Consider the following 13,211-nt stretch of genomic DNA (forward strand, 5'->3'; position numbering starts at 1 on the left):
ATATCAGACCAATCAAAACACACTATATATGCAGTTTGCAAAGAAAGCATAAGTTACCTCTGACAAGGTACTTTCGAAGAACACGTGTGATCTGGGCTACAGTGGTGCTCTGAATACTGCACCCAAGTTGCTCGAGAAGGATGCGGTTACCATAATGCAACAGTCCACCCATGAAGATGGGGTAGAGCTCAAAAGGTGGGCCTTCACTGAACTGCTGTGGCTGCGGGCCATGAACCCCTAGCAGGCTTTGCTCCACCTGATCCAGGACATCCTCGTTGTAGCTATCCTCAACACGGAACATCTCAGCTGCCATGGTTTTAGCAATGCTGCCTTTGGTGTGTCTGCTGATTTTCTCATAGAGCTTTGGAAAAAGCTTGAGGAGGTTGAAGACAGCAAAGACTCTGAGGGGGATAAACTTAGAAAGAATGTTGACAATGGCACTGACATCCTCACTTGCCTGACCAATGGCCACAGACACCTGCCTGGTCAGCTTCTCCAGAGCAGATTTATTCTCTCCTAGAACCACGTAGAGAGCAGCCAGGTACTCCTGCATGGCTGGGACAGCAAATACATATTGCCTTTCATTATTCTCACTGAATTCTCCTGGTAAATGCTTGCCACTTTCAACACAGGGAGCCAAGAAGAAGTCTAGCACGTCAGTTCGGAACATGGCCAGCTGACGAAGCTCCTCGTCTGTCTTGGTCTTCCCTCCAATCCACTGCTCCAGCTCCTTTTCTGAGAATGACGTGCGTTTGTATGTCACACCATCAAACGCAAGTTTTCCAACTGTACGGACTACATACAACATCAGAGAGCTGTGGGGCTCCTGAATGGGCACATTTATCCCTGCTCCTGTGCCTAGCACCTCACCTCCAAAGTTTAGCCTGAGGAAACTGGTGTATATGCCAGTCAGAGTGCGGATGGGTGCCTTGGCGTCAGTGAAATGCAGGAAGTGTAAGGTAGCACATGTGAGCCAGCAGTAGGAGGGGAGGAAGCAGGCTGCAGCCAGCTGGCTCTCCCTCTGGAGGTTGAGGTAAAGCAGCTCTACGATTGCCCGAGCCTCATGTTTCTGTGCCGTGTCCCCACTCTGCTGCAGTAGGCGGCTGGTGAAGTAGGCTCGCTGACGGTCCGGGTCATTGAAGCCACAAATCTGTACATAGCGACTCACATACTTCTGAGGGATGCGGTCCAGAGCAGACAGCCTGGTGGTAACCAAGATACTGGCCTGGGAAACATACAGTGGATGAATTACATTTACACAAAACACAAATATAGAGGTCAACACTCACTCTTTGATATTTTCAAAATGCCACCTAATTCAAAGCATGTAATATCCAAATTGGCACACATTTTAATAAGCACACTGAATATATATCTGTATAAAAAACTATTAATTGAGGAAAGCTTGGAGTCAAGAACTGAAGATATTTCAGAGGATACATGGCAAGATGCTGTGTAGTTCACTCCAAATATCTAGATAAGTATGTTAGGATGGTTTATTTTATATTTCTGTTTTTAGCCACCTTTAATTAACAGTAATTTCCCATAAGCCCTAGACAATGGAAGGTAAAATGTCACCAGCTTGAAGAGTGAAGTGATTCCATCAGCAAGTTGAGGGGCTTCAGTTAGTTAAGACATGTCTGTGATAACAGCAGGACAGAGAGGACTGAACACTTTAGGTGTTTCAGGCAGCACAGATTACAGCTAAAAAATTAGAAAGCTGACTTAAGAGGAGAGCATTGGTGAACATCATGGATAAAGGAGAAACCAAGTACTGTATCTGCGCTGCCAGGGAGAGATTCTTTTGGAAGAAGAGAGCTTTAGTTATTTTGTATGCTAACAGATTCATTTTTTAACTTTTTTAAAATAACAAAGGTTTCATCCTCTTATTATAAGTGTTGCAGTGGAAACTCATTTATATATATATATATCTAGATGCACCTCTGCTACTGTATGCACTATCTGGTTACATGCTAAACTGCACTTTGTTGATGTGTACTGTTACTTATTATGTGCAATGACAATAAAGTTGAGTCTAATTTATCTTAGAATGTGGATAGTAAACTCCAGGAACAGGCGCCCTGTTTGTGAATAAATAAAATTCTCATTCTGATATACTGTATATCTGAATATATCCATCTGTTTCTTTTTTATATTCCAAATGTAAAATGGTGATTATTTATCTGATTATTTAAAATGTAAAAATGCAACATTGCGTGAATTCTGAGCAGCCAGTAAAGCATGAACTGAATCAGTTTTTTAGTGACTGAGCAAAGCTATCAAAAGTCTGGAGAGGCAAGGGTCCCTTCCTTCAAGACGTAGTTAACTGAAATGGTTTTTACCATACAAAAGGAAAGGATTTGCTTTTGAAATAGAAACTCTCAAATTGCATTTTTGAAAATATTTTCATCTGACCATTTTTAATTTCAACATTCCTTTTTTGTTTAGACTGGTTAGTAAGCTAATAATTACTTTGTGTGGCATCAAAACAAGACTAAAGTAATACTTCTACCCTTTAAGTTTTTGCCCTCCACTTTACTGCCAATAGTCATGGCTGCAATTTGCAATTCAGCATGACAGTAACCAACTAATGGATGACAGTGTGAAATAGATTTTAACAGAACAGGAGAAATAAATAACATTGCAGTGATGGTGAACTGTGTCTTACCTCAGGCAGCAAGTACTTCCTGAGCAGGTTGACCACCACGACACCTGCAGGCAGCGCCTCATTTGGGTCACTGCAGAGCTCTGTGGATCCAATCCGGAAGTCTAGCTTCATCTTTTCCATCCCGTTAAAGACAAAGAGCACATCCTTGGCCTGGTTGCCCTCCCCACTCAGCAGAGGATGTTTTCTCAAGTGGAGGTATTTCCTGCTCACCAGGTCCCTCAAGGAAGCCACCCTGTGTGGGACAAAGTTTGTCACTTGGCGCACTTTATAACCAACATGCTGTGCAAGTTGTTGATCACTCACTTTATTCATTACTTTTGGTGCTCAGACCTTCATCAGGAAAAAAACATATAATCAAATCGCACCAGTACCATATCTATAAATCTAACTTCACTAGCAAGACGCACACCACAACAATATGCCGTTTAAAGGTTTAATGAAATTCAGGAGGTACTGAATGTTGAGGACAAATGCATGAATGTAGGTGAAGGTAGAAGGAAGATGTCGTCTGTTAGGCTGGTTTGGGAGTATGTACTGAAGACCAGGTGGAGGGAGACTCAGTGTGGGGGTTCTGTCTCAGGCATATTTCTGCCCGAGCTGATCACTGGCCCCCAAAAGAGTCAGATTTGAATAGGACTGTTTTGGTGAGGAAGACTGGGTGTTGAGGTGCCTTAGTGCCTTAGTGGGGTACCTGGAGCTGATATATTGGGTCAGCGGCTCGTATGGGCTGAGATAGGATTCGAGGCGGAGTAAGTATATATGGAAAGAAACTCCCAACTGATCTGTTTTGCTCCTTCGGAGCGTGAATATGAGTGAGTCAGCTGTGTGGATGGTTGTATCAGATAGACCAGGGTGACAAAAAGAATTATAGACCGCTGAAGTCAGGGCAAATTTGGAGCACCTCAAGAATCCAAAACCAGAAACAGAACATGGATTCTAGGGTTAAGTCAACCATAGGGGATATGTAGCCTGAACGTATGGAGCAGATGGAGACACTGAGAAGGTCAGAAGTGAGTGGCAAGTATCTAGCTGGGAGAGCCGGTTCCTGTTTCTGCAAGCCTTTTATTAACCTGGTAACATGAGAACGGGAGATTGAAGGACACTGGAAGCCAGTGACTAGTTTGATGAAGGAGTTGATTCCTGCTAAGTAGGTCTGGATGGTGGAGGACAGGATTTTGGATGGAATGAGCATTGGTGAAGAAACTGCAGAAGGACATGACGTCCAGAGAGGGAAAAGGCAGCTGGTAGGTGGAGTGAAATGCCTTGAAGCAATTCCAGCCAGTTAAGTAGGCTGAGAGTGTGCTTGGGACAAGACTGTCGAGGATGGCTTCTTATGAAACGTTAGAGAGGTTTGCCAGCTGTGGAGCTAGCTGAATATTGTGGCTGAAAATGGATAAGCACCCGGTGAAGATCAGATTCCAGGGCCAAGTGTCTGAATTTCTGGAATGAGAAGTGAGACAGCGAAACCAGGAATGTTGGCTGCCTGGAGGATGAACTGGTGTTGAGCTGAGAATAAGGCGAGTCTGTGCAGGAACTGCATGATGGCTAGAGAACGAGATCGACCTTTGTTTAGGATCACTATGACTGTGGTGTTATTGGAGTGGATAAGTATGAATTTTCTAGACCGTTCATGCCCTCAAAGAATGGCAGCTATTAAGGAGTACGGCTCATAAAGCGCAGATGAAGGAGAGTGGTACTCTGAGTCGAGGGATTTGAACACTGGGGGCCAAGCAGAGGCTAACCATCTCCCTCCATAGTAGCCGCTGAAACCTGTTGAGGGAGCCGCATCTGTATAAAGTTGAATGTCCTCAGGCTGGGTGATGACGTCGTCGTAGAAGAAGAAAATGCCATTCCAAGAAGACGGGAAATTTAGCCACATGCGCATTTCCATCTTGCAGGCATCGTCCATAACGACCCTATCCTGGAGAGAGGGAACGGCAGTAGACAAAAGGATCGACAAGAAGATTTGCTCAAGGAATTATATAGATGGCATAATTAAGATGGCTAAGGAGGGCTGATAGCTAGCTTTTGGTGACTCTGTCTGCCAGGAGCTAATGACAGAAGCAGAGCGATGCGCTGTATTTCTCAGAGGGCAGAGAGAGAAATTGAGTCCAGGGCGATGCCTAGGAACTCAATGGAAGTGCCAGGCCCTGATGTTTTTTCCTCAGAAAGAGGGACGCTGAGTTTGGACAAAGTGTTTGTGAGCGTATTGAACCCGTGGCGAGGAGGTGAGGATGGTGGAGTGACAATGAGAAAATCGTCAAGAAGATGAATAATATAAGGTTAGAGAAGTTAGGCCTGGTTAGAGAGGTGCATGTGGTAGCTGTAAAACCCTGTCCCTCCAAAACGTAAGGCCATGTCGAGCACGATAGATAGATAATCATCTAGTTCAGATCTCTGTGTGGGAAATGCTGAACAGATAATATCATGGTAAAGAGAAAAAGCGAAAGCAAATGCTGTGGGAGTTAAGTCTTTACACTGTGAGGGTAGTGGGTTGCGAAGTTGTACAGAACTGAAGTTTGTCTGTATTTCCCTGAGCTGGCTAGTATTGATGAAGGATGGCTTAAGGAGCTGGGCTAAATCTACGTAATTACCGGAGAGAATCTGTTGGCGCAGTGCAGAAAAGACAGGAGAAGGGTGATAAACTGATGAAGCTGGCTGGACAGGTGGTGCTGCTGGAGAAACATTTGGGCGTTGAGGAAGGGACAGGGTGGAGATGGGGAGGGCAGGGGGAAAGGATAGACCAGGGTAGCCTGTAATAGGACCCCTTGAGTTAATGGATGGGGCCCTCCTACTGCTGTGTTGGCTATAGAAGAAAAGGGAGGAGTAGAAGCCATGTTGCTGAGAGTGGCTGAAAGAAGGGTAGAGGAAGGGATGATGGGATGAAAGGATGCATGTGCATAGGGATTTTGTGAAGCCTGTGAAGACAGGGATGAAAAGAAGGTTGAAATCATCTGGGAGAAATCAGAAACAGAGCGAGCAGGCACAGGGGGACGTACAACCTGGTCCCCACCAGAGGGGGCTGATGATGCAGCCTGTGGCCGAGGCAGCGAAGGCCCTGTGATGTCACGCCTGACAACACTGGCAGTTGGTGGCTCAGGTGAGGAAGCTGAAAGCGCAGCAGGTACGGAGTCTGTTGCTGCGTCGATGGAGGCTGAAAACAGTCGGAAAAGAGCGGCTTTGTTTGTGTTGCGGTGAAATGGGATGCCTTTACCTTGCAGGTAATGTTGGAGGCAAGCGACGGTCCAGTCTCTGATATTAGGCTCAGTTTGTGGATGCGGAGACTGCTGCCTCTAAGATGAAGGTGCACCGCGAGTGCACCGTGGTGGAGAGCCAGAAGCTGGAAGCCTGCGAGATGAGGAATAGCTGCCAATGAGAAGAGAGTTGGAGCTGGTTCCTACCACCATGCCCGTGGCGTCCAGCCCTCACTGAAGAAGGAGAGGAGACCTGAGATCTGCGTGCCTCCGAGGTTGAAGTTGGAGAGATCTCGTTGGCAGTGCTTGAATGGAGACGCCAGCAGGACTGAGGTACGCTGACCACCAAACGAAGGTGACTACACCGGGGTGTTTGACTGCGGTCTGGTTGCTGCTGAGAGTCTGGTGGACCGGTGTTGAACAGATCGTTATACAGAATGCCGTCGGTCGGGTAGATCCGCAGTTCTGGATCCATGGTAAGTAGACAATTTTTAAGTTGTGTCTTTGTTTAAATCAAAGTTCTTGTATCAAGCGTTTAACCGAGAAGCACGGTCTGTCTGATCTTGAGAAATCTGAGACAAACAGGGTAGGATGAGTTGACACGGTATAAGTAGGCTTGGCAGATGATTAGAGGTGTGGTTGAGGCGTGGTTCTGCTCCCGAACCTAAATTAACAAGTTAACTACATTTCATTCAGAGAACACCAGCAGCCCCTTCCATCATCCATACAGGTGGAGGTGCTGCTGATGTCCTCTGTTGGTGGGTTTTTTTTTCCAGGTCAGATTTTTTTAAACTATTATTTTTGGGACATTTTATGTCTTTATCAAATAATGCCACTAGAAAGATGACAGGAAATGAGGGAGAGAGGGAATGCAACAAACGTCCACAGCTGGACTTGAACATGGGTTGCTGCTGTTCATGGTTGGCGTCCAGGGGGGTGCCCCACAGCTCAGATTCACATAAAGCATATATTGTGCTGGTTGTGTTTGACTATACATTTTATTTGATAAAACACCAAAACATTGTTAATCAAGTGAATATGAGCAATTGACAGTGTGTGGGATCCTTTGACTTAATTCACTTAAAAAAAAAGACCAGAGTAAGGCTGGGAGATAATTAAAACATAATCTATCATCTCTTCGCATCATTCTAACGAAATTCTCATATGGAAATATTGTGGTTTACAGTTCTCATATCTCAATAAATGATAAGTTAAATTTGACTAAAATCTGAGACGGCATGTCTTGCTCTCTGCCTTAATATCTTTTTTGATACTACATTTCCAGTAGGGGTGCGACAGATCATAGTTGATCTGTGATCTGTACGGATCTCCCCCCACGGTTTGGCACGCATGTGAACCGCGGATTATTTGCAAAATTTAAAATCTCATTTAAAATAAAGTAAACAAACTGCTGTAAGTACAAGTCATAGACAGACAGCACGTTGGGATTTTGAAGAGCAACGACCAAACCAGCATTTAATGGGTCCGTAGTGACATCTGCAGCTATGTTTACACGCTGTTTAACGTGCTGCGGGTGAGCAGCTAATTAGCTACGTAGCTGCTAACTGATGTTAGCGGTGCACTTTTCACCGGTGAATGTTTGTTTGGTGGCTCGTTCAACAAGCTGCAGAACAAGATGTGTGTTCATGTTTGTAAGTTATCAAGTTTTGATGATGTGGACACAGACTGTTGTTTCATTCACTACCATGTTTAAAGGAAGAAGGTATCATGCTTCAATTGCAATTTAATTTAACAATTGAGCTTTTATTTTACATATTTTAAGATTTTATTTTAACATTGGACATCTTGCATGTCATTTTCATTGAAAACCATGCTGTAAGTGTTTTACAGAATATATAGAATCTAAAGTTTTGTCTCCCCCTTTTTTTTTCTTTTTTTTTTTTGGCTGATCCGAAAAATGATCCGATCTGTGACTCAAATCAGTGATATGATCCGAACCGTGAGTTTTGCACCCCTAATTCCCAGGGGAAAAAAAAAAGTTCAAATTCTACACATGGTGGCTTTGAACATGTCTGTATCACTCACCTCTACAAAATCAAAATTGGCTGTTTTTTATTAAAACTTCAATCATGTTCATTTACTACTGAGTCTCAATCAGATTATATATCAGGTTTATGTTACACAGCTGTCTGGTATATTTAAGCTAGTAAATCGATTCCAATTTAGGTCAGATATGCTTGAAAATTGAATAGGTCAGCATAAAGAAAAAAGTCGACATTACAGCATTTCAGTTATGGTTTCATATACTATTGAGAATACTGCTCTATAGTGTATTGTATATAATATCTGTTAAGAGTGTGTCAGTATGTGTCTATTGTGGCAGGAAGGTTAGGACATGATATGGATAGCCTTCTTCATCCACAGTATGAACTAAATACTTAAGTTGTAATGCAGTATAGCGCCGTTCTAGTCTTCTGACCACTCAAAGTGCCTTTCAAAACCCTTTTTGCGTTGAGCTCAACTTTAGTGAACTTTGACATGAATTTGTATTGTTGACAAATAAACCGCTCACCTTTGAGGGGTCGGAACGCCAGAGTCCAATACAGAGGAGGCTATCATAGCTTATTAGCTGTGTTGCACCATCGACTTTTATATATATTTATATTCTGCGCAGCTGGAGTACAAACTGCTCCACAAAAGTTTTGGAGTCAGTTATGAGTCAGGAGTTGACAGTACAAATACAAATCTTGAATAAACTGTATTAACTTATTGTCTGGTTGCCAACCAAGCTAAGCTAGCATGCTAAATTTCTTTCTTTCTTGTGTGTTGAGCAATGAAGCAATTTACTTTTTACACATTTGCATTTGTACATTTTTCTATTTACTTCTGTGTATTTATTATTATCCCTATTTTATTTTATAGTAATACCATTTTACTTATATACTTCCTCTCTCCTATGTGTGTGTTGAGCACATGAGCAATTGTAACAAAGCAATTTCCCTGCGGGCATCAATTAAGTTTTTTTAAATTCTGATTCTAACTGCAAATGAACAGGCCAATTAACTTGGTCAGTTATTGTGACTGGTTGGCGCTGGCAGGGTCCCAGTTGGCTAGTGAGTTAGCAGTTAGCTCTCTGGCTGCAGGAGTTGGCTGACTAGCTTTACGACTACTCTCAATGTCACCAAGCTTCCATTTTGCAAGGAAAGCTGACCTTTAATGTGAATATTTCACTCAAACTGGTGGCTGTTCTTTATTTGTCACTGCAGTAGTATTAGGAAGAATTTGCAGTGTTTCACTGAGTGGAATGAGGTATTTTTGACAAATGGCACACTGCCTTTACAACCACAGGAATGAGCTTTATACAGCTATAGATATTATCAATTAAGTACTGATTGTGGAGCTTAGCTAGGTGACATCCCTAGCAGTAGTATGATTCCAAGTTAATGTAAATACACCCACACATGACAACAAAGATCTCACTTTGTCAGCTGGCCAAGGTCCTCACAAGAGAAAGGAACCAGCAGCTTGAAGTGGGTCAGGGTGGTCCCAGCACACCAATCCAGCACCAGTTTTCGGACCACTGTACTCTTCCCTGTTCCCACAGCGCCATACAGCAACACATTGAGTCCTCTGCCCTCACTCCAGGCATCAGTGGGATCAAACAGCTGCTCCACTGACATACAGGGGCTGGAGGAAGTCTGGGTTTGTAGGGAGGACCTGAGGAGTCCTGCTCTTTCCTCAGGTTTTGTTTCCAGGATCAATGGATCCACATGCATAGTCTCTGGGCTGAAGTAGCCTCCAAACTGTTTCTCCTCCGGAGGAAGGTGGCTGAACCACAGGAAGAGCTTCCTCTTGTGGATCTCTATGGGATCTGCTGTGAGAGAAAAAGAGGGCTGTATTTACATGTTTGGTTTATATGACAAAGTTACCCTGCTGCCTTCTAACTGTACGATTGAAAAACGTACCCCGTATGTGTCACAATGACTCTCTTGACTACAGTGACTACAAACTTCCCCTTACTTCTCACTTATTTCCCTCTACCACAAACCTTTCTGTCTTCACCTCATTACTGTGTTTGCTTTTATTAGCAATCACTCTAATAATAAAAATCCATTGCTTATATCCGCAAAAGGCTGTAATGACAATGATGATGCACAGAATTTGTGATATTTTTAAGATTTTATAAAGAAGTGTAATATGAAGTGAGGTAATATGTTAAGTAAAGATTTTGTTTGCATTTCTTATTTTTTGGAAAATAAACTTTATCAGTGTATACTGTGAAGATTTAATTAAAAATCAGATTTTAATCATCTAATTTTTATCCCAAAACAATGTAACAATTCATTGTTTACTTGTTCAGTTTACTTAGTGGCACTCTGGTACACAATCAGCAGTTCATTTACATTTTGTCACTTTTTCCAATGTTTTTGCTGCCAGAATTTTATGAGCTGTGCTCATCACAAGAGGAATTGGTTCACTGTAAACTGTGCCCTCTTACAGCAGGAAACAACTTTTGCATGAGTGGGTGACAGTAGGTGACACGGGTAAAAATCTGTTTTAATCAATTTGCCAATTTAATAATTTAAAAAAATGTGCTTATTTTTCAGTGAAAAAGAAACACCTCCTGCATGCTTAGAGCACCAACTCCTTACTACACCTTGTTTGTTTTGTAACTGAGGGTTACAGACAGATCCTAACAAAACTGTCCCCACAAATACCTTTAAAAGTTAAGACTACTTCAATTACTACTAGAGACAGAGACTGATAATGTCTACTATTACTGACACTAAACCTGCTAATACTAAAATGACTGAAGACCTACACTTTCTACTTCTACAATTAAGACTACAACTAATTGCTAATTTGCCACGACTGCTAAATATACACAACTATTACCTCTAACACTAATTAATACATCATACAATTACTATTATCCTACTATTGTCACTACCACATAAGCAGCTACTGCTGATACTCGATCTGCCGAAGTAGAAGCAAGTAACGTAAAGCACAACAAATGTGTACTGTTACTGTAATGTCATGTCATCCTCCAGCGCCTGTCTCAGCAATGAGGCTAGCTCTGGCTTTGCTTTTGCTAGCAGGCAATGTGGATGTTACAGCACTGTGAAGTTCCTGGCCAGCCCCCGCCAGCCTTTGAGCCACGCCTCCTCATTTACATACAGCTTGAAAAGCCAAATGAAAAATGCCAAATGGAAAAGATGAAATTTAAAATGCTAATTGTCAAATGCCAAATGTTTAAGTGCAAGTGCAAAAAAACCTTTGTTTTTTTCTATTTAAGCTTTTAATTGAAGTATTTCCATTTAAGCTTTTCCATTTCCCATTTGAGTTTCATATTTGATGTTTCCCTTTTCTTATCTCCATTGCCATTTTCATCTTTACCATTTAGGCTTTCAGTTTGAACATTTCCATTTAAGCTTTTGTTTTTTAAATTTCACTTTTTCGTTGTCAATTTACATTTTCAAATGATCATTTTACATTTTAAATTTGCTTTTTCTTTTTAAGTTTAATTATGGCCTGATTATTCCTGGTAGTGTAGTAAAATAATAATCTTTTTAATTTTAGCTCTTTCAATTTTCTATTTGGACTTTTAAATTTGAATTATGACCCAAAATAGCCTCCATACTGAGGAAGCTTTTTAAAAAACAAAACACTCAGTTTGGGCTTGGAGACTACAAAATGTGTGCAAAGTACAACTGATGGTTCCACCACTACCACTGCTACAAGTGCTACTAATACTTCATACATACATACTATGGACGATTTTACCACTCTCTTATAACCTTTGATTAATTGCTAAACCTCCAGTTAATGGAATTTTAATGAATTCAAAACTGTTAAAAATCTACATTTTGTCTTTTCACATTGACGACATCACACATGTTGTCTTGGATTTAAGAATGCAGCTTGTTGTCATGGTTGTCAAACAGCAATAAAGCTTCAATATGACTTGTGCACCTAGTTCTGAAGTGTTGGAACAGAAGGTCCTGCAGTGAAAGCCAGCGGCTGGGTGGAGAGAAACCTCCAATCTCCTCTTCCACCTCCATACTCCAACCAGCTGACTCAGCTGTCTAGGAAACACAACACATCACACAGATCTGTTCAGTTAGATGGCACTGTTCACAATCTGCAGAATTTCACTTTAATCCCACAGTCAACACCTCAATTTCTTCACAATGTGCTTTATTCAGTCTGATCCATGGTCTGTTTCACATGGTGCTTTACTGGCAGAGAACAGCTGCTGTTAGCCTGTTCGCAGGTTGTAGCAGGTATACTGGCATGCCTCCAAGGCACTGACATTTACGCAGGCACACAAGATTACACTCCTAAACTCAACTTAAACTGAATTTTAATCCGCCAATCAAGCAACACAAACACAAACACGCAGAAGGCTTGAAATGGTGTGACAGTTACTGAGAATTTCTGGGAAGGTCAATAAGAAGAAAGAAATGGAATATGAAGAAATAATAATGACTCATTCCCAGCTCATATTTCACAGTGAGTTTTTGTTATATATGAAACAGTGACAGAGGTGTTTTGTAGGGCTGTAGTCTGCCGGTCGACTGGTCGATTAGTTGGTCGATATGCTCTCGTCTGACTAAATTCTCATTGGTCGAATAATCTCAGTGTTATTTTCATAAGGAGAAAAGTACATCAACAGCTTTCCAGGATTAATCCATTATTTCCTGCGGCGGGAGGGACAGACTAGTAAATTACCTGTGAAAACAAAGGTGTATTCAAAACACCCCCCTTGTTTTGCAGAATAATTAAAATTCTGTTCTTTTTGTGGCTCCCGCAGACAGTCACAGACAGATCTCCTCCAGCAGGTCAGTGCTGCTGTTCAAACCATCTTCATGTGAAACAGGTTTATTTAAAATGACTTCTGGCTTGTTTAAATGTCGTCGTACTGATTGCATTCCTCTCATTATTATTATCACTTTACTCTGGCTAAGGGATGTCATGCTGAGCAACTCCTGCTCTCCTGCCTCACACAGCCACCCCTCTCCTCTCCTCAGCCCCTCCCCGCCCCCCTCTCAGCCCCTTGCCCATTTCTTTTTTTTTTTTTTTTTTTTTTAGTATTTTTCAGAATTATGCAGTGGGTGGTGTAGTTAGACTCAGGCCTGGGGGTGCAGTTACACTTTAAAGTTCAGAGATGTGTGAACGTCACCATCAGTAACAATGTGTCACCAACCTGTGCAGTGAGCACATCCTTCTGTGCTTCTGCCTCTTGCTGTCAGGGAGCTCTGTGGTTTACCTGTGTGAAAAGCGCAATTCAATACTGGAGCATGATTCCAAAACGCTGATAATAAAAAGCTTAACTATTGCATAATGATCTTAAAAATTTAGCGGAACCTCCACCTATTTCCGTT

General features: G+C 42.1%; 1 protein-coding gene across 3 annotated transcripts in view; it reads right to left on the reverse strand.

The window, feature by feature from the left end:
* The window catches only part of nlrx1 (NLR family member X1), a 31,757-nt gene that overhangs the window by 18,109 nt on the left and 437 nt on the right, over window positions 1-13,211 (reverse strand). For 2 of the 3 annotated variants that reach the window (XM_044353817.1, XM_044353816.1), the window contains exons 2-6: window positions 13,034-13,096; window positions 11,800-11,912; window positions 9,304-9,697; window positions 2,669-2,900; window positions 58-1,225 (exon numbers count right to left, since the gene is read on the reverse strand). In XM_044353817.1, coding sequence (XP_044209752.1) covers window positions 58-1,225; window positions 2,669-2,900; window positions 9,304-9,697; window positions 11,800-11,912; window positions 13,034-13,050 — 1,924 coding nt within the window. In that variant the 5' untranslated portion in view covers window positions 13,051-13,096. The remainder of the gene's footprint in view (window positions 1-57; window positions 1,226-2,668; window positions 2,901-9,303; window positions 9,698-11,799; window positions 11,913-13,033; window positions 13,097-13,211) is intronic. The other variant, XM_044353819.1, reaches the window with a different exon arrangement.

The sequence above is a fragment of the Thunnus albacares genome, chromosome 6 (assembly GCF_914725855.1).
Source record: "Thunnus albacares chromosome 6, fThuAlb1.1, whole genome shotgun sequence".
Lineage (NCBI taxonomy): Eukaryota > Metazoa > Chordata > Actinopteri > Scombriformes > Scombridae > Thunnus > Thunnus albacares.